At 41.8% G+C, this 25,637-nt stretch overlaps 2 protein-coding genes across 5 annotated transcripts in view; both read right to left on the reverse strand.

Moving 5' to 3' along the window:
• PHLPP2 (PH domain and leucine rich repeat protein phosphatase 2) overlaps positions 1-2,257 on the reverse strand; it is an 82,166-nt gene extending 79,909 nt beyond the window's left edge. The window contains exon 1 of one of the 2 annotated variants that reach the window (XM_021093823.1): positions 2,108-2,257. In XM_021093823.1, coding sequence (XP_020949482.1) covers positions 2,108-2,206 — 99 coding nt within the window. In that variant the 5' untranslated portion in view covers positions 2,207-2,257. The remainder of the gene's footprint in view (positions 1-2,107) is intronic. The other variant, XM_021093825.1, reaches the window with a different exon arrangement.
• The window catches only part of AP1G1 (adaptor related protein complex 1 gamma 1 subunit), an 89,873-nt gene continuing 70,520 nt past the window's right edge, over positions 6,285-25,637 (reverse strand). For all 3 annotated transcript variants that reach the window (XM_003126897.6, XM_003481797.4, XM_021093827.1), the window contains 7 exons: positions 24,534-24,638; positions 23,239-23,380; positions 22,922-23,048; positions 16,084-16,191; positions 15,803-15,963; positions 11,952-12,050; positions 6,285-10,435 (listed from right to left, as the gene is read on the reverse strand). In XM_003126897.6, the coding sequence (XP_003126945.3) occupies positions 10,334-10,435; positions 11,952-12,050; positions 15,803-15,963; positions 16,084-16,191; positions 22,922-23,048; positions 23,239-23,380; positions 24,534-24,638 (844 nt within the window). In that variant the 3' untranslated portion in view covers positions 6,285-10,333. The remainder of the gene's footprint in view (positions 10,436-11,951; positions 12,051-15,802; positions 15,964-16,083; positions 16,192-22,921; positions 23,049-23,238; positions 23,381-24,533; positions 24,639-25,637) is intronic.

Here is a 25,637-nt window from a genome sequence, read left to right on the forward strand (position 1 = left end):
ATGACTTTCTTCCCAATTCAGAAATACTTCTACTTATACATTCCTTTCCAGTTTCACCTGGCACAAAATTCAACCGCTCTGCTATTGAAGAGAATTTGTAATTGTAGAACACCTGTTCTTCACAGCTGATCTTATTTATTTGTAAAGGACACAAGGGTCTTAGACACTGTCTGTTTCCCATACCACCAGCTCAGCACCATGATCAAGATTAACTTCTGGAATCTTTCTTTCTTTTTTTGGCCACACCCATGGCATGCATAAGTTCCCAGGTTAGGAATCCAACCCGATCCACAGCAGTGACCAACTAGATCTTTGACCTGGGGCAGCCCCCAGGGAACCCCTGCAATCTTTCTAATGTTGCCCAGACTGGAACCCCACTAAACGAGGGGTAGGACCACTTCTTGGAAGTGGTTGGAAAGTCGGACCCTTCAGGAAAGATCCTTATTTCTCAATTCCTTCCCTCCCACAACTCACTCCCTCTCCATCAAAAAAAAAAAGTTGTAAAAATAGCCAAGGTTGTTTACCTTCTAGGCCAGAGGGCATTACCTATCTCTCAGACCTGCCCTTTCCTGATAAGCAGGCCAGAAGATCATTTTTTGAAGTTCATTCACAATATACATTTTTGTGACTTTATAGTTTTAAGTAAATATCCAAGTCTTTGAGTAATTACATTTAAAACATGATTAAGTATTTTATAATAAGTATATACAAGGCCTATGCAGAAGTGAAGATAAACTATGAAGTTATTTCTCTAAGTCACTGCATTAAGAGTGGGAGGTAGTAGCAGCAAAAAAAAAAAAAAAAAAATGTTTTACATTTTACAGAGTTCTATTTCATGTAGTTTCATGTTTTTATCAGATGCTCCAAATCTTTTTTTTCCCCAGTGTTGCCATCTTTGTGATGTCCTAGGAATAATCTAATAACAAGTATACAGCACTCACCCTCAAGACTGAAGAGCAACTACTGTAACTAAGTATTTTCGTTGTTCCGCAAAGTATTTCTGAAACACGTCCAATCTAAATTTTATTTGCTCTCTTCCTTTTTCTCTGGCAACTTTTAAATCCTCTGATTCCTTTTCTAGAACTCGAGAAGGAATTCCATTCCATCTCCAGAAGGACACCTAGTTTACATATTTGACCTACAGAAAAATTCCTCTCCAACTCTTTCAAAGGCTAGTAGAACTCTATCCAGGGAGTGTCCCACAACCCCTGCTTTTAACCACCTTCACGGTACCGTCCCCGCCCTACATTCCGTGTGCATTTTAACTTCTTGTCATCATCTTCGAGACTCCACTCCCCACCTCCCGCATCTGCCTTCAATTCCTCCTACTCCCCCCAATTCCTGCCAAAAAGCCCCGTTAGTTGCCTGTTGCATAACTGCTCCCCATTACCGTCTCCCTGGCTTGTCAGCCCCGCTCCCGCCAGCAGGAATGCCCCTTTTTGTCCAACCCCTCCTCCCTCTGCAACACGCCCAGCGATTCCCCGAGATGAAGCTCCTCCGGGGATTCTCTCTCCAGGCCGGGCAGGTCGTGCTTCCAGGCCGGCGCTTCGGAGCGGGGAGCGGGTCTTAACTTTGGTGGTGAAGCTCCGAGGGCAGAGTCGGCCCGCTCCAGCAGGCGCAGCTCCGAGCACACCGCAGCGCCCGGCCAATCACCGCCGCCATCCTCCCGCTGGGGTGATGTCTTCAGGTGTCCGGGGAGAAAGCCCTGCGTACTTCCAGCTCCGCTCTCCGGCCAGGAGCCGCCGGCCCCGGGGCTGCCGGCGCGGCCGAGAGAGGCAGAAGCGGGCCCCCGGGTCTCGAAGGAGCCGGGTGGGCGGCGGCGACCGGGTGGACGCCGGCCCCAAGGCATGGGCCTGCGAGGCGGGTGGCGCGCGGCCAGGGATGGGCAGCGGCGGGGACGGAGGCGGCCGCGGCCTCGGCGGGGACCAGGCGCAGAGGCCTCCGCCGGTGCCGCGGCCCCTCCAGCTGGGTCTCGGGGCAACCAAAGAGCAAAGCGGACGGACCAACGCGAGGCGGGGGTCGCCGGCAGCTTCGGCCACTGCGCGGGGCAGGGGCGGCCTCTCCCTGTTCTTGCTCCCTCCCCAGCCCGTCTGCCCGCCTGTCTCACCTTCAGGACCCGGATCCCGCCCAGCCGGCGGCTCGCGGGCGCTTCGGGCGGCTCCGGGGGCTCGAGCGGGCCCGCGGGCCCCGGCTCCACCTCCCCCATCGGCGGCTGGCTGAGGCTGCACAGGGACGCCCGGCCGGCGCGACGCCGCGCGGAGCCTCGGCGGCGCGCGCGAGCAGCCAGCGGCCCCACCCCCGCGGCCCGCCAGCCCCGCCCCGGGCCCCGCCCTCCCGCAGCCCGGCCGGCCCTGCGTAGCTGCGGGCGCGGTGCGTCCCCCGGACGCTGCGGGCCGCCTGCCCGCGGACCCCGCCGGCGAAGCCAGGCAACACCGCAGGGCTGGGCTTCTGCCGTCTGCCGCCCTAGGTTTGGCGGCCTGAGGCACAGGCGTGTTATTTCTTGCTGTCCCCGCCTCCGAAGCACCCGCAGGGCTAGGGGCAGGGGAAGCTCTGCACCTGTCAATAGTGACTGGAGGACGCTGCTCTCCGCAGAGGGTGGTTCTTGTAACTTAGCTCTTCCAGACGTTTCCTCTGTGCTCCAAAACTGGCCTGTCGCCCTCACTTGCAAAGCCATTGAACGGATTGTTGAGAACACTCACCTGAGCAAGGTGCTTTCTCTTATCAGAGATGCTCATGACATTCTCAGTGTACAAAATGTCAACTCACCTCCCTTTCTCCTCACGTAGTAAAATTATTAGAATTCTGTTCTCTGTTTGAAGGAGCGATGTGGTCTATGAGCCATTTTATTATTTGCAAGGCTAATTTAGAAATTTTTAATTTATTTTTTCTTTCAGTTCCTTCCGTGATAGTTTTGTGACCAGGCCAATGGGCCAAATTTGGAGTCAGCCAGCCTCATTCCAAATATCAGTGCTACCTCTTATTTGATCTAAGCCTTTGGTTCTTAGCTGTGAAATAGAAATTGGTATCTGTCTAGTAGTTATTCTGCAGACTTTGCAAATGCATCAATGTGCTTACTTAACACATAGTAGTGATTCGTAGTAACCATTACAATTATGAATTTCCAAATTTAAGATATACTCAGTTCCTCAGAGTCCTCTCCTTGTTAATCCAACTCTAAATTTTCCTAGGAAATCTTCTAGACCTCTGGATTTTTAGGTCTTCCCCTCTTACAGACGTGTTGAATCTTCAAGCAACTTGTAAGGAATTCAGCAGAAAAAAATTTTCTTACGCTTTGGATAACTGGTATAAACGGTATCGCCTATTATCCATTGCTTCAGCTTGCCTAGTCTAACCCAAATGTATGTTTAGTACAAGAGAGTTTGAGACCTAACAGTGCAGTCTGTGCCCCTCTGTCTACATATATGAGATATCTATTTGTAAATTTTTTTTCTTTTTTTTTTTTTTTTTTTTTTGCATTTTTAGGGACACACCCATGGCATATGGAAGTTCTCAGGCTAGGGGTCCAATCCAAGCTGTAGCCACTGGTCTACGCCACAGCCACAGCCATGTCAGATCTGAGCCGCACCTGGGACCTACATCACAGCTCATGGCAACACCAGATCCTTAACCCACTGAGCAAGGTCAGGGATTGAACCTGCATCCTCATGGATGCTAGTCAGATTAATTTCCGCTGAGCCACGACAGGAACTCCGTGTGAATATTTTAAACTCTAAGGCAAAATTTGAATAAGACAAAGACTCCGACTCTGTACAAATTATTTCTTCTGTGAAAGTTTGGTCATTACTTTCTCCCTTGACATGCGTTACTTGGTATGTGTCAAAATTCCAGGTTCCAGTAATCTTCATTTTTTTTGTCTCATTTTAAAGAATTAAAAATTGTCTCTGAATCTGGTGTAAGGTGAAAAAAGCTCTTAGGCTATCTTCCTCCTGCATTTCCTTCTACCTTGAACTTACTTTCAAGAAACTTAGATTAGTTAGAATCTCATTTCAGTGCTGAGTAACTTCTTCCAGCAAGAACATTGGTCTGTAAGGAATAGGCACCAATATGGAGACAGAAGTGGACTTGACCAAGTGCAGACAGGCAGTGGAAAGAATGTACATGTGGTTCAGATTAAGTGTTTCTAAAAGCCTGTTTCTTGAGGTATTGCCCATTACCTTCTCCAGATCTCATGAGCAGAAGGTCTTTACTGTCACTGAAGGGGAAGGATCTTGTCCCAGGATCAGCATTTCCGTTCATACTGGGGAATAGCAGTGGTCTGTTGTTGTTTTTAAAATTAATGGGGAGTTCCCATCGTGGCGCAGTGGTTAACGAATCCGACTAGGAACCATGAGGTTGCGGGTTCGGTCCCTGCCCTTGCTCAGTGGGTTAAGGATCTGGCATTGCCGTGAGCTGTGGTGTAGGTTGCAGACGCGGCTCGGATCCCGAGTTGCTGTGGCGCATAGGCCAGTGGCTACAGCTCCGTTTCGACCCCTGGCCTGGGAACCTTCATATGCCGCGTGATTGGCTCAAGAAAAGGCAAAAAGACAAAAAAAAAAAAAAAAAAAAAAAAATGATGGGATAGTGAGCGAACATATCAATTCAGAATATAAGCCTGTACTAAAAAAAAGTTATGTATTTACTACTTCTTCAACAACCAGGGTAGTGCTTCCTTCCAAAGGAGGAAAAGAAGAGCTACAAGCCCAGGTGTTACAGGGAGTAATTTATGGTACAGCTCTCTTTAAAGGTCTCCATGGTTTAAGATCCAATTCAGAAAAGGGTGACAACCAGTTGATCCTGAGTTTTCTTTTCAAATCACATACTGCCATTCACATTTTATACTGTTGCAAAGGTCATATATTCATGTTCTCCCCCAGTTCAAGGCAGTGTGCATTATGTATGCCAAGGGTTATGTAACTACAATTTCTGGAAATGGTAAACAGCTGAGACTAACCCTAAAAATAAAATCCTCTGAGATTTTTTTGTGCAAAAATCCATCTGCCCTCACTGCAGGTTCATCATTACAAAAATCACTGTTTGGATCAAGCCAAGAGACAGCGAAGTCCTCAGACTCCTTCCTTGCTGTAACCTTCTGACAAGCAGGAGAGCATAGCGCTCTCTCTCCACCTGGAAGGGGCTGGGGAGGAGCTGGGACACACACACACACACACATCTATCCCAGCTTTTCCTAATTCTCACTACAAAATGGAAAGAAGGTCTGGAGATGGAGAGTTGGGAGAGATGCCGAGCGTTTACTACGTTGACATATTAATAGCTTGTTCCCGCTCTGTCGATGATCACAGGTCATCTTTAGGCCTCAATCCTTTGTTATTTCTACCACAGGTTGAACAGATTTAGATATCCCTTATAGTTTCAAATAAACAGGTTTGTATCTGCCTGCCTTGTAGGTCTGAAGAATTTTTTTCCTTGGACATTTTAATATTTTTCGATTGTGGGGGCAACTGAACTAGGGAAGGAAATAGCATGAAAAACTCTTAGAAGTGATCAAAAATTACTTTTTTGGATGGAAGTTGAAATCTGAGCAGTATTCATTGTATTGTTAAGTAAATGTCTGGAGTCTATTACTGGCCTACCTTTTCTATCATAGCTTTTATATTTTCATCTCATTACACGGAGATGAAGGTGTCACATCAATTTAATATTAGAAACAAAGATAAATTTTAACTATGCCGCATATAAGGAAAGATTATAGAAATGTCACTTATCAAACAGCACCCAAGGGCACTTCTGCATAAACTAGATAATTGCCAAGGCCTACTTGCTTCTTTTCAGGTAGGAGACTATCACATCTCCTCCTATTCGATGAAGGGACTGTCAGAGATCATCTGGGTAACAGAACACCTAAAGCTTCCAACTTCCAACCATTCGCACTTCTATGGAGGAGTTCATATAAACTAGATCATGAAACAGAATTCATTTGAGCTGATCAAGCCTTTCTCTTCCTCATGACAGATAAACCTTAGCGAGTCACAAAAAGAAGCTTATAACTAAAATTCCCATGAGCACCCCTAATATACATTTCATCTTGACATGATTTCTCTGCCGTGTTTGAGAATTCACCCATGTGGAAAACACTCACCAGTTAAATTTTCCAAGTGCACTTGTTCACTGTCTGTAACTACAAGTTTTTTTTTAATTTGTTCAAATTCCACTCGGTGAGATTTCTGTGTAAAAGGAAGATTAATGGGTAAGTTTAGCTCAAAGCTCTGAAATAAGAACTCATCCAAGGCTTCTCTAATGCACTTGTAAGAAGCGAGGAAGCAAAATTTAAATCATTGAGTATTGACTTTTTATTATTAGTCACTGTTCATAATTTGTTTCAACCAAAAGACAATACACAGCAGAATTCTAATGCATCCCATGTAAATGTTTACATCCATTTTATTCCTCACTCGCCTCTAAGACTTATCATTTAATTGTAATTTTTTTTTTACATCTCAAAAATATGTCTGCAATAATTAGAACTTCATTAGCCGTCCCAGGTGGAAACAGCCTTTTAATATTTTTACAGTAAAGAAGATGTGATGGGGCTTAATGAAAATGTAACTTACAACATTATGAAAGAAAAGGGCCTATACAGGGACACACTGGGGGTTCACAAAGGAAAGAATTCAGAAGCTCTTTCCCATGAGGCCCCCCAATAGAAAACGAAAACGAAACACACAAAGCGCAACAGCAGATTCCAAAAACAAAAACAAAAAACAACTCCAATGCTCCATCTTGAAGCCAGAATCAGCCTCATGGAAGTTTGTGAAGCAACTGTGCAAGCTGCTTCAGCTTTTTCTTCTGTTTAAGTGTTCCAGGTCCTGGAACCCCACTCACTGCTATTGCTTGAAAAAGAGTTATTCTCTTCCAGTTTTACAAGCAGCCCCACCCTCCTGAGCCACAGCTGGTCAAAGTGTTAACTTCAGGACTTTGTGAGCAATTCTCTCTTCAGTGATCCTCCTCATTCCCAAACTCATGAGTACACAGGCATGTACCCCCTCTTCGCCAACCACGAAGGTCATGAATACCCACTTTTAGCGCTCTGTTTAAAACAATGCGGATAAAATACATTCACTAGAAAAACATACATATACACATTCAAACTTCCCTTCCCCTAGTTCTCATGGCCCAGATGTTGTCCAACGCAGAAGATAATGAAGTTGAACCTAAATAACAGCATCCCCCTCACTTCCAACTTCTTCTAGAAGAACATAAAAACGGAAAGTATGTCATGTATTAGGTGGAGATACTCAAACCATTAGTGCTGGACAGTTTTCCTACATAAATGGGACAAACAAGGGGTACAAACCACATCTTTTAACCCAGCAAGAGGGAAGAATCCCCTCCCAATGTCACACTGAGGAATGTCTCCTTAAATGAGAAAGACCTTAAAATGAACAGATGATCACTATACACAGCATGAAACATTCCACGACTGTCCAAATCAGCTCAAGGTATCAGCACCGGAGCACTGCGGGAGCGCTCTCGGGGAGAGCACCCTTCCTACAGTTCCTTGAGATTACTTAGACGAACTCTCCCTTAGGATGACTGTGGGGGTGGAGAGGGAGCAGAGGATACAAACTACTTTGGAAGAGGGGGAAAATGAGGTAAAAGTGCATGTGAAATTGTCCAAGTAAGTGTAGGCTCACGGCTTATCACCCTGGAGTTATTAAAACAGCCACAGAAATCACCCTTCCCTCACAATGGCTCTGACGATGTAAATCTTTCCAAATGTGCTCCCCCTTGAATGGTTATACTCGGGAAAGAAATTACTGAAATGTGCAAGTATTCGTAGAAATTAAGAGATTTCTCCTTTAGCAGCAAGGCCAAGTGAGAGGAGAACAAATTCTGATCCTAGAAACTAAGGCACGCTGAAGCTTTCAAAGATCTCATCATTTGAAACAGTCTTCACAACCATCAGTATCCTAGGCAGTTATCTGGCTGCTAGACCTTCGATACGGCTGGCGCTCAGGTTCACTCTCTGGAATAATTTCATATTCTACACGGCACCCTTCGCGTTAAGGCTGTGATTTCTACGCTGTCTAGACAAAGCTATGGGTGGTCCCATAACTTCCCCTCGAAACTACTATCACCCAGGGAGACATTTTATTCCTAGCGTAGACCCTTCCAGCCCCATTAGCTCGCACTGTCTTACAGCATGATCTTCAGCAGGTTTCTGAGAATCGACTCAGTTCAACTAAAGAAACTTGAGCTGCTTAAGTATAAACGTGAGAGAGAAAATCAAGCCTCGACCACAAAGAGGAATGTTAGACAAACTCTATTCAAGAAATCCACCAATATTATGTTAATCCTATCACATTTCACAGCATTAAGTATCCATCCAATGAAAACAGTCTGCAAAGACATCTTTAAAGGCTGTTTTTCATTGCCCAGGCACAGCAATTGTCTGAAATATACACGAGTTCACACTTTACTGAAAACTATGCACAAAATAATATCCTGTTCTTGACTCAGTTAACCATTTACCCAGTAGAATAAGTTCTAGCAAATCTTATATACTAAAATCAGACCAGAAAGTTCCCCCTTTAGAGCCTTTAGTTCAACTCCAGCTTGTCAATTGTTAGGAAACGCCTAGCATCTGATACAGAGCTAGATGTGACAAGACACTGCAAATTTTAAGTAAAGGCTTGGTGAAATGGGGGGAGGGGGGGAATGGATATTTGTACCCGGGTTTAAGACCAAAGCCAAAGTAGTTCTTACTGTACTCGATACAGTAACGACGGCAAACATTTGAAGAGAGAGGTGGGCCTGACTTTTCCTTGTCTTTAGTATGTGGCGCCTGTGCACCTGAACAGATACAGTCCATTCAACACGTGCCACTACACGTGCTTACCTCATTCCAGCAACTCAGTGTTAAGATTTGATAGCAGGAGGGGCCTTTCTAAAAGCACTCAGCATTCTCACTAGTTTAAATAAAAAGCTCCAGACCTCAAGGCTTCGATGGAGATATTCATGAGACTGGCCTCTCTGAAGAAACCAATTTCTCAGACTCAGGAAAGGATACTCCTACCCTATGGTGTCCGTAAGACTTCCTCTGACAGGGGGGCAAGGAAGCTACAAGGCTTCATTCCAACACCATAAAGTACGATATAGGAAAGATTTCTTTAACCGTGTGGTCTTTATTTCAGTGCCAGTGTTACAGATACAACACAAATGTTCCAGTTAGAAGAAGGAGTTCAAACGGAATGCCAAGGTCCAAGCCAGGCTCGGGAAATAAAACGGGAGGTTTGGAGTGATGGAGAAGATGACTCCAAAATGCTCCGGAGCAAGTCTGATACTTGCTCTTCTTTTGGGAAAGGTGCTTTTGTTAAGGAGTCTGTACTTTAAAAGCGGCAAACTCCTATTTCCACCCATTTACCATAGTTCATCAGGCAAGTTATGGGTTTAGGAGAAACTTTAAAATTTGTGGTAGGAATAGGGGCATCAATAACTATTAATATATCTCTTAGAAGTTATCTGCTTTGCACTTTAAGGGGAATCAATTTTGAAAATCATGGAGAGTACTCATGACTACAGCTAAAGAATGGAGAGAAAGGGGAGCTGGAAGAGCCTTGGAAGTTTCTATTACAAATAGAGCACCATATCCTTCATGCCAAATCTCAACAAAAGCTCTTTTTAACTGCATCTGTCCAGTGTTTACAAATAACCTCTCAAGGTATGACCAGTTCTTGGTAACAAACATACATACATGTGTGTGTCTGTGTGTACACAGCAATGCACAGAAAAGGCTACCAGGAGCCTTATGCCTCTTTCAAACATTAGGGGGAACCAGTAGAAAAAGGCAGGGCTCCCTAATGTCCACTGTTACACTTCCATTTTCTGAATGCCAGATGTAAAAAGCGCCTGAAGATGGTAACCCAGCTAGTGAGGAGTAAATACCCCACCTTGCCCAGTCCACAGAGAAACACAGTAGAAAGAAGGGGCAACTCTTTGCTGCAGAGACAGAGTGAGTGTTTTCTTGTCATGGATTCCAGTCCTCTCCTCCAGACCAGCTGCTGATTTCCTCAGGGGCCCAGGGAATGTTGATTCTGGCTGTAAATGGGGGAGGGCGGAGAAGTGCGGAGAAAGGAGAAGAGGAGGAAGAGTGCAAAGTAGCCTCCAGAAGCAGCCGGCCTCGACAGCGGAGGAGAGGAGATGAGTCTTTAACAATGCTTCAAGGTCAGCAATAACTTTAGGAAAATCCTCCTCAACAGTTCTCTTCTGCTCCTCATGCCCATGGTACAGTTGGGGGGGACTTGCCAGCGATCACAACCTCCTTCCCAGAGTTCCTTTGATTGAGTGGGATAAGAATGAGAATGGTGCTGGACCCTCATTGCCAGGACTGAGGGGGAAAGTTGTTCACTTCTGCTAGATCTTGCATTGCTGAGCCCTTGTGATTATATGTGAGCTTGATCCGCATTCGTAGCTGTTGCTGTGAGAAGGAAAGAGAATAAAAAATTATACACTGAAATAAAATCTCTAGAATCTGTACAGTGCACAAACACACTTCTAATCTTAGAGAAAACAAATTATTTTAAAGCAGAACTGTCTCTTAAAAATGACACAAAGGCAAACAACAGCAACAAAAAACCATCTAATACTCCATTTGCCAACGTTATACAGTCAAGCAGAGCAAATGCATCTCCAAAACATTGTTGGCGTCAATCCTAGAACCGCATTAACGGGACAGAACCACTCGGAAGCATTTTCATAGTCACATTTGCTGAGTGCTTTTCACAGAGATTCAACCCTTGTATCTAATTTTCTAGAAAAACCAGGTAAACTCAGCTTATGCTTTACATTCAGAAAGCCTAGCTGTTTTATCTGTAAAACCTATAGTAAATGTGAACACTAATTTGTTTTCTTCCCAAGGAGTAAAAGAAAAAAAATTTTAAAAAGAGTTACTCTGTGATAACAGCAGTAGTTTTTGCTTGTTTGTTTTCTGGCTTTTTAGGGGTGCGCCTGTGGTATATGGAGGTTCCCAGGCTAGGGGTCGAATCGGAGCTGCAGCCGCTAGCCTAAGCCAGAGCCACAGCAACACCAGATCCGAGCCACATCTGCAACCTACACCACAGATCACAGCAATGCCAGATCCTTAACCCACTGAGTGAGGCCAGGGATTGAACCTGCATCCTCATGGATGCTAGTCGGGTTCGTTAACTGCTGAGCCATGACGGGAACTCCGTAACAGCAGTAGTTTTAAGAGAACTCAATTATGAGTACTTTTACTTTATGTGGCAGATATCAAATACTAACACACTAAGAAAATTTTTACTCTATATGTCAGATTATCAAAGGAATTTGTATTTGTGTTACACACAGATGCTCAAAGTACAGCGAACAGCAGAAGAGAGGCAAAGTGTACCAAGAGGAGGAAATCATACTTTTAGGAGACACTGCTAGAAATCTTCCATGGTAAAGAAATTCTCTGAGCCATTTCTGAAAACTGTTGAAAACTAGTCAATTGATTACTATTAAGTGGAGTCAACTGACTTCCTTGAGAAGATATAAAAATGGTGCTTAATTTTAGTTGCTAGAGCTATTTTTCATTTGTTTGCTTCACTAAAAATGTCTCTACTTTTGCTATGCACACTTAATAATTATAGCAGTAAATGAAGATTTCTGGTTCCACAAACGCTCTTAACCCCAGACTACAACTTGCCCAAAGATTAAAAGGTATAAGCGCCTCTGCCCCCTGCAAAAAAACTAGACCTTTAAGTTTCTGAAAAGAGCAATTTTAAAGCTGCATTTTAATAAGATGCTGATAAACCATTTAGGGTGTCTGGGCTTCATTTATTATCTACAAAAGAACAAGGAGGTTAGACCAGACATTTTAATAGATTTCTTTTCTGTTATGAGTCAGAAAAACCCAGAGAAACAAAGCAATTTTTATTTCACAGAAAATCCTTACATTTTGCTTAGATAACATCTTCAAATGTGCTACTCACCTTCTGTGGGTTCAGAACTTTAATGACTTGGGTGATGGTCCCCGTGTTAAACGCTGGGACAATGCTGCTGCTAGGAGACAGAAGCTGCAGCTGGAATGTCTGAGGGGAACAAAGGGCACTCTTCAGAAAAAGGAATACACTTGCCAGAAGCGTCAGGAAATAAAAGACACTCAGATGATGGTTCAGTTAATAGATTTACCTACTACTAGATTCTCTTGGTTTTCCAGATATCAGCAATTCACAGCATGTGGACTGATGATCACTTTATGGTATTTATTTATTTATTTTTTGCCTTTTCTTAGGGCTGCACCCTCGGCATATGGAAGTTCCAAGGCTACAGGCTGAATCGGAGCTACAGCTGCCAGCCTACACCACAGCCACAGCAATGCCAGATCCTTAACCTACTGAGTCAGGCCAGGGATCAAACCCACATCCTCATGGATCCTAGTAGGGTTTATTAACCACTGAGCAACGAAGGGAACTCCACTTTATGGTATTTATAAAACCCCATTGTTTCTAGCAATGAGCTGCTCTTTCCTTTCTGGTACTCTTTCCTTTCATCACTGTTCAAAAGGTGAGCAATTCTTTTTCAGGCAACCTCACTTAATAGTAACTGATCAACTATGCAGGCTAAAAAAACAAAACAAACAAAAAAACAAAAGACAGGGGCCTGTGGCTAAGAAAAAAAAAAATTAGTTGAGTATAGTTCCCTGTGCTCTACAGTAGGTCCTTGTTGGTTATTTACTGAAAAGCTTTCTAAAAATAGTAAACCAGGGAGTTCTGCTGTAGCACAGCAAAAACGAATCCGACTAGTGACCATGAAGATGCGGGTTCCGCCCCTGGCCTCGCTTGGTGGGTTAAGGATCCGGCATTGCTATGAGCTGTGGCGTAGGTCACAGACGCAGCTCAGATCTGGCGTTGCTGCGGCTGTGGTGGAGGCCAGTGGCTACAGCTTCAATCAGACCCTAGCCTGAGTCGAATAGAGCAACCTCCATATGCCACAGGAACGGCTCTAAAAAGCTAAATAAATAAACCAGTAAACCAGACAGCAGTCACCAACTACAGGCCTTTATGCTTTTGTGTATTTAGATGGTTGTTGGGACCAGAGACCTAAACCTTTGTTTTCTAAAGCTTATATGATTTGGAACACGTCAAGGATTACTCCTACATAACAGAGGTGAAAGAAAGGCTGGGAAGAGCCAGCTTGTCCATATATGTATGTGGAACACATCAGGATCTCTACATCTGCAACACAAAGCCCTAAAAGAAAAATTACATGCAGAACTAGCCTGTATAGCAGAAGACCTGGAAAAGCCAAATACCATATTTTGTTGAGCGCTGGTGGATTTTGTTTGTTTACAGGGACGAGGGACAAAAGTGCTATGAGCAAGATAGGTAAGTCACAGTTGGCACAATATAGTATGTATGTAGCTGTTTTTAAAAAAAATTCTCTTGGAGTTTCTGTTATGACTCAGTGGAAACAAACCTTACTAGTATCCATGAGGACACAGGTTCAATCCCTGGCCTCGCTCAGTGTGTTAAGGATCTGGTGTTACCATGAGCTGTGGTGTAGGTTGCAGACACAGCTCAGATCCTGCTGTGGCTGTGGTGTACGCCAGCAGCTTAGCTTCACTTCGACCCCTAGCCTGGGAACTTCCATATGCCATGGGTACAGCCCTAAAAAAAAAAAAAGAAAAGAAAAGTAGAAGAGGAGGAGAGATAAAGACAGACATATAGGGAGAAAAAAATGGAGAAGGACAAAGGGGAGAGAGAAAAAGAGAGGGAGGAAAGGAGGGAGGGAGGACCACTGGCTTACCAAGACTTTAAGGCCAAAAATTATAAGTAAAGATTGAACCTCAAAGCAGAGACTTATTACATTGGGACTTACTCATAATTCCACTGTCAAGATAAATTATCTAAGCTAAAATATTATTCATTTATTTACATTTATTTTGTTAAATGTAAAATGCCGTAAATTGTAATTAACACCATTATTACATACACCACTGAGAAAATATGCTGCCAATTAAACCATGACAAGGGTATCAATTTTAAAATGCACCTTGGGAGTTCCCGTCATGCTGCAGCGGAAACGAATCCAACTAGGATCCATGAGGATGCAGGTTTGATCCTTGGCTCTGCTTAGTGGGTCAGTGGTTTGAAATTGGCATGAGCTGTGGTATAGAACACAGATTCGGCTTGGATCTGGCATGGCTGTGGCTGTGGCGTGGGCTGGCAGCTGTAGCTCCGATTCAACCCCTAGCCTGGGGACTTCTATATGCCGTGGGTGTGGCTCTGAAAAGACAAAAAATAAATAAATAAATAAATAAATAAATAAAAATGTACCTCAATTTCAGAAATAATAAAAATAACAGTATTAGTAAAACCTATGAAATACGCCACTTTGAAGTTTAAAATACATCATTATATGCAAATAGGCATTATACAGTACAGCAGCAAGAATAAAGCCATGCTTTAAAGCAGAGACAGGATGTTGCTAGCATAGCAGCCTAAGGAAGTATGTGTAAAGCCCTAAGTTGTAGCAGCTAACACTTACTGAGCTCTGAACAAACAAAAAGTGCTTACAACAGTACCTGGCACACAAAACCCATGTATTCCTCAAAGAAACTCTATGAAGTAGAATGATGATATGCCCTGCCCCCACCCGCCCCAAACACACACACACTTTTTGCAGTGGAAGAAACTGAGGCATAGAGGTTAAGGAACTTGCTTAACATCACACAACTAGTATTGAAACCATTCTACTGCTTCTAAAATATCTACATTATTCTGGCTTGTAAAAAATGCAAGTAAAGAAAGCAGAAAAGTTAGCAGAAGCCACAAACAGAAAAGGCCAAAACTGTGTTGTTTGTATGTCATACCTCGCACGTCACTGCAAAGAGCAGATTAGCTTAATCTCCCCCAGAGGTTGGCAAAATACGGTCCATGGGCCAAGCAGGAATGACCCGAAACTGTTCCTGCAAATGTTTTGTTGGAACAGAGCCACACCCCTTTATTTATATACTGCCCGTGGCAGTTCTGCACTATGTCAGCATGTGGCCTAGAATGTTTACAACATCTCATCTCTTACAGAAAAATTGTGCCCATTCCTCATCCAAAATTTTTATTTTCAAAACTTATTCAACGATGGACATAAACATTCCTTAAACTACAATTCGGTATAAACAAAACTTCAATTTACAAAAACAAGTAGTTGCTGTATCAAAAGTAAACTAGATGGTAACGAAGGAGGAGTGTGTCACTTATATTACTAAGAGACCAAATTTTTTTTTAAAGGCTGCACTCATGGCATATGGAAGTTCCTAGGCCAGGGACTGAATCCAAGCTGCATGGCAACACCAGATCTTTTAACCCACTGCACTAGGCTGTGGATTAAACCCGTGCCTCTCTGCAGCCAACTGAGCTGCTGCGGTTGGATTCTTAATCCACTGTACCACAGTGGGAACTTCAAGTCTCTCATCTTGTTTTAACTTTAATTCCATGTTAGAACAGTGTTTTTTAGGTCTTTACCACTGTATCGCTGCACTCCAATCCATCTTCAATGCCCTGAGCATTAACGACCTACCTTGTAGAATTCGCTCTCTCACTACTATTAGAATGTCCTTCCTTTATCCTATGATACTAATTGTAGGAATATTTATGACCAAGCAAGAAGTATTCCTTAAAAATGACATGCTTCAATGAATCATAATAGTCACATTATTGCTAGCTTGAGTTAAGCCTGCAAATTTAATCTCTAAACATTAAAATATACCCCTTATCAAATGCATAACAAATAATCAGCCAATCTTTAATCCAAGGATAAAGGCCAAGAAGACAAATTAGAGTACCTTTGGTACTGCAGCCTGAAAGACAAAGTCTGTCATGTCCAGCTCTGTGCTGTTGGAGGCCTGTATCGTTATCACTGTGACACTGGGGTTGGTGTTTGATCGTTCAAAGGTGAATTCTATCTTCAAGCCATTCTTACTGTACGCTGTGATGGAAGGGATGCCTGGAAAAGCACAGGGAGATGAGTCTACTTGAGTCTGCCTAATGCTTACAAAATTATGACCTCCTTTCTTCAGTGGCGACCTCTCATTGCTCTAATGATGATAAACACCAGTAATCATACCTGTAGCGATGTCATTGAAGAGAGGCTGTGAGGAAAGCCCATCCAACAAGAAGGGGGGCTGGGATATCTGTGGGACTGAAGCAGGGGCAGGAGCAGCAGATGGAGCACCTACACGAAACAGCCCAAAGTTAAGTCAATCTTAACCAGCATGACAAATCTCACCAAGAAAACACAGAAGAAATCCATTATATCTCAAATTAATGGAAGGAGCCTGAAGCAAGATGCAAAAAGCTTAAACTATATAAAGGGAAAGAACTAAAAATTCAAAAACTTAAAAATGAGTAACTTCTATTCGTTAAAAAAAGACAAACAACTAGACCAAAGGCAGAAGAAAATGCCTGCTACAAAAAAACCAGATGAGTATACAGAGCTATAAATATCTTCCACAAATCAATAAAGAAAAAAGGTAACTCAGTTTTATTTATTGATCGTCTTTTTTTCTTTTTTTTCCTGCTTTTTAGGGCGCATCTGTGGCATATGGAAGTTACCAGGCTAGGGGTTGGATCGGAGCTATAGCTGCTGGCCTACAACACAGCAAAGCCAGATCCCAGCTGTGTCTGCAACCTACATCACAGCTCACGACAACGCCGGATTCTTAACACACTGAGCAAGGCCAGGGATCGAACCCTCATCTTCATGGGTACTAGTCAGGCTCAGGTTGGTTATTGCTGAGTCACAAAAGGGACTCAAGAGTAAGAAAGATGAACAAGCAACTCAAAGAAGAAGGAATCTGAATGAAAAGGCAATCTTATGAACGAGATACTCAATCTTAAGAGTAATTAGGGACATGAAATCAAAATCACAATGAGATACTACTTCATATCCTCCAGAACAGTGAACTTTTCAATGTCTGGTAACACTAGACACTGGTAAGAATACGGAGCAATGGGGACTTATAACCTCTGCCATAGGGACACAAACTGGTGCAACCAAGGAACAATTTGGCAATAGGAGAGATGAACCTGAGTATAACCGTTAAACTAAAGGTTCCCAACCTTAAAACTAATGAAATTTCAGACTAGGTAAGTCTTTGCTGTAGGGGCTTTCGTGTGCACTATAGCATGCTTAACAGCAGTGCTGGCATGCTCCCAGTTCTGACAAGCAAAAACACCTTCATACACTGCCAGCCCCTCATGGGCAAAAATCTCCCTCAGTTGAGAACCACTGCTTTCTTAGGAATGCTTTTGATTTTATCCTTGCATATATACACAGGGAGACATGTACAAAAAGTGTGCCAAACAAGATAATTTCTTTTTTTTTTTTTCGGCTGCACCTGTGGTATATGAAAGTTCCTGGGCAATGCCAGATCCTTAATCCACTGCGCCAGGGCGAGGATGGAACCTGCACCACAACAGAGACAATGCTGGATCATTAACCCATCCATCACAGCAGGAACTCTGCAAGATCATTTCTAACAATTAAATGGTAGAAATAATCAAAAGGTCCATCATCAAGATAATGGGTTGTATAGCAAAGAAAAACCATAAACAAAACAAAGCGAAAAAAGAAAACAAAACAAAACAAAAAACAAAAACAAAACTCTGTACTGGAAGAAAATATTTCCAAAACAATGTGACTGACAAGGGCTTAATTTCCAAGATGTACAAAGAAACTTAAACAATTCAATAAGGAAAAAACAACCCACTCAAAAAACGGGCAGAAGACCTAAGTAAACATTTCTCCAAAGAAGACAGATGGCCAACAGGCACATGAAAAGATGCTCAACATTGCTAGTTATTAGAGAAATGCAAATCAAAACTACAACGAGGTAGCATCTCACAACAGTCAGAATGGCCACCATTAAAAAGTCTAAAAAACTGCTGGAGAGGGTGTGAAGAAAAGGAAGCCCTCCTATACTGTTGGTGGGAATGTAAACTGGTGCAGCCACTATAGAAAGCAGGATAGAGGTTCTCTAAAAAACTAAAAATACAGTTGCCACATGATCCAGCCATCCCACTCCTGGGCATATATCCAGACAAAAGTATAATTCAAAAAAAGACACATGCACCCCAATATTCATGGGATAACTATTTACAATAGCCAAGACATAGAAGCAACCTAAATGTCCATCAACAGATGAATGGATAAAGAAGATGTGATATATTAGAATACTACTCAGCCATAAAAAAGAATGAAATAACGCCATCTGCAGCAACATGGATAGACCTATAGATTATTACGCTAGGTGAAGTATGTCAGAAAGAGGAAGAAAAATAACATCACTTACATGTGGAATCTAAAATATGACACAAATGAACTTATTTATGAAACAGACTTACAGACACAGACAACAAGCTTGTGCTTACCAAAGCGGAAGGGGGTGAGGGAAAGATAAATTAAGAGTTTGGGATTAGCAGATACAAACTACTATATATAAAATAAATAACAAAGTCAGACTGTACAGCACAGAGAACTATACTCAATATCCTATAATAAACCATAACAGAAAAGAATATGAAAAAGCTTACAACTGAATCATTTTGCTGTACACCAGAAACTAACACAACACTGTAAATCAACATTTCAATTAACAAAATAAAAAGTAAAAAATGTTTTAAGTTAAAGAAAAAGATAACAGGTAAATATATCGTGGTGCATTGACAAAATCCTATACATACACAAACAACAGTAAAAGTATGAATGCACTAGAAATACACATAACATGGATTATTCAAAAATACGATGTTTAGCAAAAAAGGTACAAAAGTACACATTTGGTTGGATATGAATTCTAAAAAGGCAAAAAAATGGCAAAACAATATTACACACTGTTTCATTCTAGAAACGCACAGGAATGGGAGAAACACCAAAGCCAACACTGCTTTAGGATAGTGAGTAGTTACCTCTGGGATCAAGCTCGAAGGAGATGAGGGGAAGTACACAAGGAATGGGGAAAAGAAATCACCAGACTACCATTTTTACTTGATCTTCCCAAATAAGAACAAGTTAAGGAAGGCGAGTAATACAACATAACCATAAAGTGACAGAAAACAAGATTCCGAGAAGAGGCAATAAGAAAATTCAACAAAGGAGAATGCATTTTATGCTTAAGTAGATTCAAACTATTTATGAAATTAAATGAATTACACCATTTTCAAAAGCACTAACAAAATGAAACAGAGAAAGGCTGAATTAGCTTTCAAAAAATGTCCAAGTAAACTTAGGGGGGAAAAATGACATACTAAAAATTACCAAGAGGTAGAAATACAAATGGCTAAGCAAAGCACAGGAGCTAAAACAAATGTGAACAAACACCTCAGGATATGCAGTCAAATAGATCACCAATGAAGAATATAAAGAAACATTCAAATAGTTATACTAGTTTTTATAAACCTAATGTAGTAATTTCCCCACATTTTCCATTTTCAAAGCAATTTAGAAATGTGTTCCCATGAAAAACCACAGGCTACCCAAGACACAGACAGGAAAACTCATTGCTCCATTTCTCTAAAAGCACATCTAAATTTATTTCCTAATTTCTACTATGCATTAGGATATAACTATAATGATGGCTTAGAGAATTTAGAACTCAAAATTTTTACTTAAAAATGTAAGGGCACAGTAGGTATCGCCATCAGCTTCATAAAAATGCAAGGGCAGCTCCAATATGACCCCTGGCCTGGAAACCTCCATATGCCATGGGTGTGGCCCTAAAAAGCAGAAAGAAAAAAAAAAAAAAAAAAAAAAAAGGAAAGAAAATGGAAAAACGTGTTTAAAGCATTATGAATATGGAAGAAAAATCTAGGCTTTTTAACATTTTACTTTGTCATATAACACTAGAAAAAAAAGAAGGTAAGAAAAAAAAAAAAACAGGAGTTCCCGCTGTGGTGCAAAGAGATCAATGGCATCTTTGAAGCACCAAAGACACAATTTCAATCCCCACCCAGAACAGTGGGTTAAAAGATCCAGTGTTACAGCAATTGTGGTGTAGGTCACAACTTTACCTTGGATCTGATCCCTTGCTCCAGGAACTCCATATGCCATAGGGAACCATCCCCCAACCCCGAAAAAGAGAAAAAGAAAAAAGATCTCAGGATAGTCCTGCTATCATGACATAGCAGAGAAAACTATGTCCAATCACTTGTGATAGAACATAATGAAAGATAATATAAGAAAGACAGTGTGTAGAGAGATGTATGACTGGGTGACACTGCTGTATAGCAGAAATTGACAGAACAGTGTAAATCAACCACAATAAAATTCTTTAAAAAAGACCTCATGATAAATGAATTAAAGGATACAAAAGGAGTGTGCAAAAGGGAAATCCATGCATAATGCAAACATGGATAAATATAAGACATTCCCTGTGACTGAAAAAATAAAAATGAACAAAATGATAGGACCAGTCTGTTACCCATTAGGGTATCTTAAAAGTGGTAATATAGGAGTTCCTGTTGTGGCTCTGTGGTAATGAACTCAACTAGTATCCATGAGGATGCGAGTTCAACCCCTGACCTTGCTCTATGGGTTAAAGATCCAGTGTTGCTGTGAGCTGCAGTGTAGGTCACAGACATTGCTCAGATCTGGCGTTGCCATGGATGTGGCTGTGGCTGTGGCTGGCAGCTGCAGCTCCAATTTGACCTCTAGCTTGGGAACTTCCATAGGCCGTGGGTGTAGCCCTAAAAAGCAAAAAAAAAAAAAAGCAATATATAATATTTAGAACCATATAGTGAAAATCGTGGGCACATACACCAAGAACAAAATAAATAACATTTACCAAGTACCTACTATGTGCCACATATGCACTAAGTCATCGTTCCTCACAAATACTCTATAAGTATTTGTCATTCTTTTTTTTTTTCTTTTCTTGTTTTTCAGGGCTGCCCCCGCGGCATATGGAGGTTCCCAGGTTAGGGGTCTAATCGGAGCTGTAGCCACCAGCCTACACCACAGCAATGCAGGATCCGAGCTGTGTCTGCAACCTACACCACAGATAATGGCAACACCAGATCCTTAACCCACTGAGCAAGGCCAGGGATCGAACCCACAACCTCATGGTTCTTATTTGGATTCGTTAACCACTGAGCCACGATGGAAACTCCAGTGTTTATTATTCTTATTTTAATCAGAATCAGAAAGATTAAGCCTAATGATGATATCTGTTGAGTCATCAGTTATAGGAGAAATCTAGAAACAAACAAAATGCCCAATAGCAAGGAACTTGGTAAAGAAGGGTACAAACTTCTTAATGAAATATTAGACAACCATTTAAAATTATAACTTTGGGAGTTTCCGTTGTGGCACAGTAGTTAACGAATCTGACTAGGAACCATGAGGTTGAGGGTCCAATCCCTGGCCTTGCTCAGTGGGTTAAGGACCCGGCGTTGCTGTGAGCTGTGGTGTAGGTCGCAGACGCAGCTCAGATCCCACGTTGCTGTGGCTGTGGCGTAGGCCAGCAGCTACAGCTCTGATTCGACCCCTAGCCTGGGAACCTCCATATGCCGCAGGAGTGGCCCTAGAAAAGGCAAAAAGACAATAAATAAATAAATAAATAAATAAATAAAAATAAAATTATAATTGTGAAGATTATGTACTAACATGGAAATGCTAATACGTTACTAAGTAAAGCCTATCATGTTTTAACCATGGGGTATTTTTTTGCTTTTCCATATATCCAGGATAGCTCTGGCATCTGAGGACTTGAAATTGACTATTTGTGAATGAGTGACTGTAAGCATATGACAAGTAACATTCTGGAATATTGTTAAGACATAAACATAAACCATAAGCTCTGGGAGACTGCTGTGTTAGGAAAAAAATGTTCAGTCTGTGAAAGCCAGTCTAGATGAGTGCTCAACATTCTTATCCTTTAGCTGTTTCCTGCTTAAGACCAGGGATTGAACTTGCATCTTCATGGATACTAGCCGAGTTCATTACCGCTGAGCCACAACAGGAATGTGTTATTACTCTCCACTATACTTTTAAAGAAGTCACTCCAGGAGTTCCCGTCGTGGCGCAGTGGTTAACGAATCCGACTAGGAACCATGAGGTTGCGGGTTCGGTCCCTGCCCTTGCTCAGTGGGTTAACGATCCAGCGTTGCCGTGAGCTGTGGTGCAGGTTGCAGACGCGGCTCGGATCCCGCGTTGCTGTGGCTCTGGCGTAGGCCGGTGGCTACAGCTCCGATTCAACCCCTAGCCTGGGAACCTCCATATGCCGCGGGAGCGGCCCAAGAAATAGCAACAACAACAACAACAACAACAACAAGACAAAAAGACAAAAAAAAAAGAAGTCACTCCAGAAAGAAAGTATATGCTACAGAGATATTCTTGTCTCTCCCGAATCATGTTCACAGTGTCTCTGAACACATTAATTACAAATATCTACTATATATAAACAAAGAAAAGATACTCTCCAATGAAAAGTTATTTTGAATATTATAATCATGGATGATTTTCTCCTTCCATTGCTTTAATACCAGAGAGACAGAGAGGAAGAGAGCGAGGGAGAAAAATGGGTTAATTATCTCTCCACTCTCCACCAATGGCCAAAGCTCTTGAAAACTAACCATGAGTAGACAGAAATCTAGAAAAAAGTGATGTATTTCTTGGGACATATTTCTTTTCTAGCCTGAGACAGTCCTTTCTATCTTAAAATACTATGAGTAATTTATTCTCCAAAAAATTAAAAAGCAGACTTTAAGGAAACCCTACAAATTATCTCTAGAGCATTAGTGCAGCAACTAATATACCAGATATTGTGAAGATTCTTGCTTTTCACTTAGCCTCTCCTATCTTCAATTGCTTCCTGTGCTAGAAAGTCTATGCTTAGTGCAGTGTTGCCCTGAGGTCCACATACCTCGCCAAGCAGGAAAGAGCTCTAGCTCTAATCTTGTCTCACCTGTAAGGTTGATGTCTCCCAGCAAATCAAGAAGTTCTCCACCAGCAGAAGCTGGTTTGCTTGTAGGTGCAGTTGGAATAACAGGTGTTATATCATTTCCTCCCAACAAATCCAATAAATCATTGGCCTAAACAAGGAAATAAGACTCATCCATTAGTTACTATCTAATCTATATCTAATGCAAAGCCCTTTCAATGCTTAAAAATAAGGAAGAGAACAATCAATCAATCCAGGAACATTGAAGGGAATCAGCTAAGAGACAGGTTCTGAGGAAACTAAGATCATGAGGATCCCCAGATATGCAAGCAAAAAGCTACCTGGCTGGTGGGCTGCGGCCCAGAGGGTGGTGGTTTGGTCTCTAGAGGAGCTGGTTCTGTCTCTCCGTTTGTCTGCACAATCTCAGTAGGGCCATTTGTGGTGACTTTTTCCATAACAGGCATTCTCTCAAGCAGGGCAGACCTGAAATAATCTGAAGTGGTTAAATTCTAGGCAGTTAAACTGGATCCCCCACCCAAAACAATCACTGTAACTATACTGGAGCCAAACATGGAGAGACACAGCCCCTCCCCACTTCCCAACTCATACACTAAAATAGAAGCTGGATTATAAGAATACATGACCTAAATTCCTGGCTGGATTAAGGGCAGGCAAGAAACCTTGACTGAACAAACTGTTCACCTAAATCCCCAGAGACTGGGATTTCTCAGTGAGAGAGAAACTGGAATGAAAGAAATGTAAGTAAGTAGGTATTAGCAGCTTCAAGTCAGACACTACATAAAAGTAGGGTGAGAAAAAGATAACACACACCAGGAGTTCCCACTGTGGCTCAGCAGTAACAAACCAGACTAGGACCCATGAGGACATGGGTCTGATCCATAGCCTTGCTCACTGCCATTAGGGATCTGGCATTGCCGTGAGCTGTGTTAGGTCGCAGACGTGGCTGGGATGCAGAGTTGCTGTGGCTGTGGTGTAGGCTGGCAGCTGCAGCTTTGATTCAACCCCCTAGCGTGGGAACCTCCCTATGCCACAGGTGCGGTCCTAAAAAAAAAAAAAAAGGTGACACATCAAAATATTAATAGTAATGGTATATGAATGAGATTCTCTTGAGAAAAAACAACTCCTACTTCTTCACCAAATAAAATGGAAAATGAGGCAAACTTTCCACATTAAAAGAAGGGGGAGAAGGGAAATGAAAAAACATAGTTCACTTATTTCTTCAGAGGCTAGGCAAAATAGAACATGGACAAAACAGGAGTTCCCAAAGTGGCTCAGTGGAAACAAACACGACTAGTATCCATGAGGATGCAGGTTCGATCCCTGGCCTTGCTCAGTGGGTTAAGGATCCAGCGTTGCCATGAGCTGTGATACAGACTGGCAGCTGTAGCTCTGATTAGACCCCCAGCCTGAGAAGCTCCATATGTTGCACCTGCGGCCCTAAAAAAAAAAAAAAAAAAAAAAGAAGAGGAGGGACAAAACAGAAGCAGTCAAGCAAAGAGAACAAAATGGAGTTGGGAAGCCCAGTTAATAAAGTATGAGGAATGACTCTCTTTTACGGGTTATCATGACAATTTATTTGGGATGCTACATGCTTTGCTTAGTTTCTTTTACTTACCTCATATGGTCGTATTTCTTAAAAAGTGCATTATATTCTACTGCCCTCTGCTGGAGTTCCACATCAATGCTGCTTCCATAAATGGAAACCACTTTCTTAATTCGGCTTTAGGATAAAATGACAAACAAATTCATATACCCAAAAGAAAGTTCATAAACAAGCAGAGAGAATAATGTTTAAAACAGAGCTTTTTGGTTAAAATTCTGAAATGCTTATCTTTTCAAAACAAAACACTTTTCCTTTATCTTCATTCATCCAACACATAGATCAAGACCAATAGTTACCATTATACATACTTATTCTAGCTGTAATGCCAGATTTTGTCTCTTAAACATCCCATAACCTAGAATGCGCTAGACGAAAGTACCAATTATTAATTTGCTATAACAGAATAAATTTATAATATTAATTCTCTTCTTTAACAACTTTAAAATAAACATTAGCAAAAAAGGGTCAGGGCATCAGAGTTTTACCAAGAAAGGGTCATTACCTGACACCAAATTCTTCTACTTCACAATTTAAATAGTAAAAAACATCATCCTTCATGAGGCCTTACATTAAAAAGTAAATCACAAGGTCTAAGAAAACTAAGTTTGTCTTAAACATTAGTTGGGGAACTGACAAAAGAATGGACTTTTATTCAAAATACTTTAAAAAAAAAGCAAAATTTAAACATTTAAACACCAAAATCTTCATAATTTTCTATTCATAAAGCTCAAAATATTACAATAAATCAGAACTTGTATATGGGAAAATAACTTTGCTACTTTAGAAAACAAGCATCAGGCGTTCTCTTACGGCACAGAAGGTTAAGCATCGGCACTGTCACTGCAGCAGCTGGGTCGCTGCCATGGTGCCGGTTGGATCCCTGGTCTGGGAACTTTCACATGCCACAGGTGTGGCCTAATTAATTAATTTAATCAATTAATTTACTTAAAAAAAGAAAAAAGGAATCAGAAACCAAATTTTAAAAACATTGTTTTTTACTTCCAAAATAATCAGTGGTGGGTGGGGCGATGAGAGGGAGCAAAGTACAGCTAAAAGAAGGATTAACCATGAATTGGTGATTGTTACTGTGGAGTATTAGGTGTGTGCAATTCTTAT

This window comes from Sus scrofa, chromosome 6 (assembly GCF_000003025.6).
Source record: "Sus scrofa isolate TJ Tabasco breed Duroc chromosome 6, Sscrofa11.1, whole genome shotgun sequence".
Lineage (NCBI taxonomy): Eukaryota > Metazoa > Chordata > Mammalia > Artiodactyla > Suidae > Sus > Sus scrofa.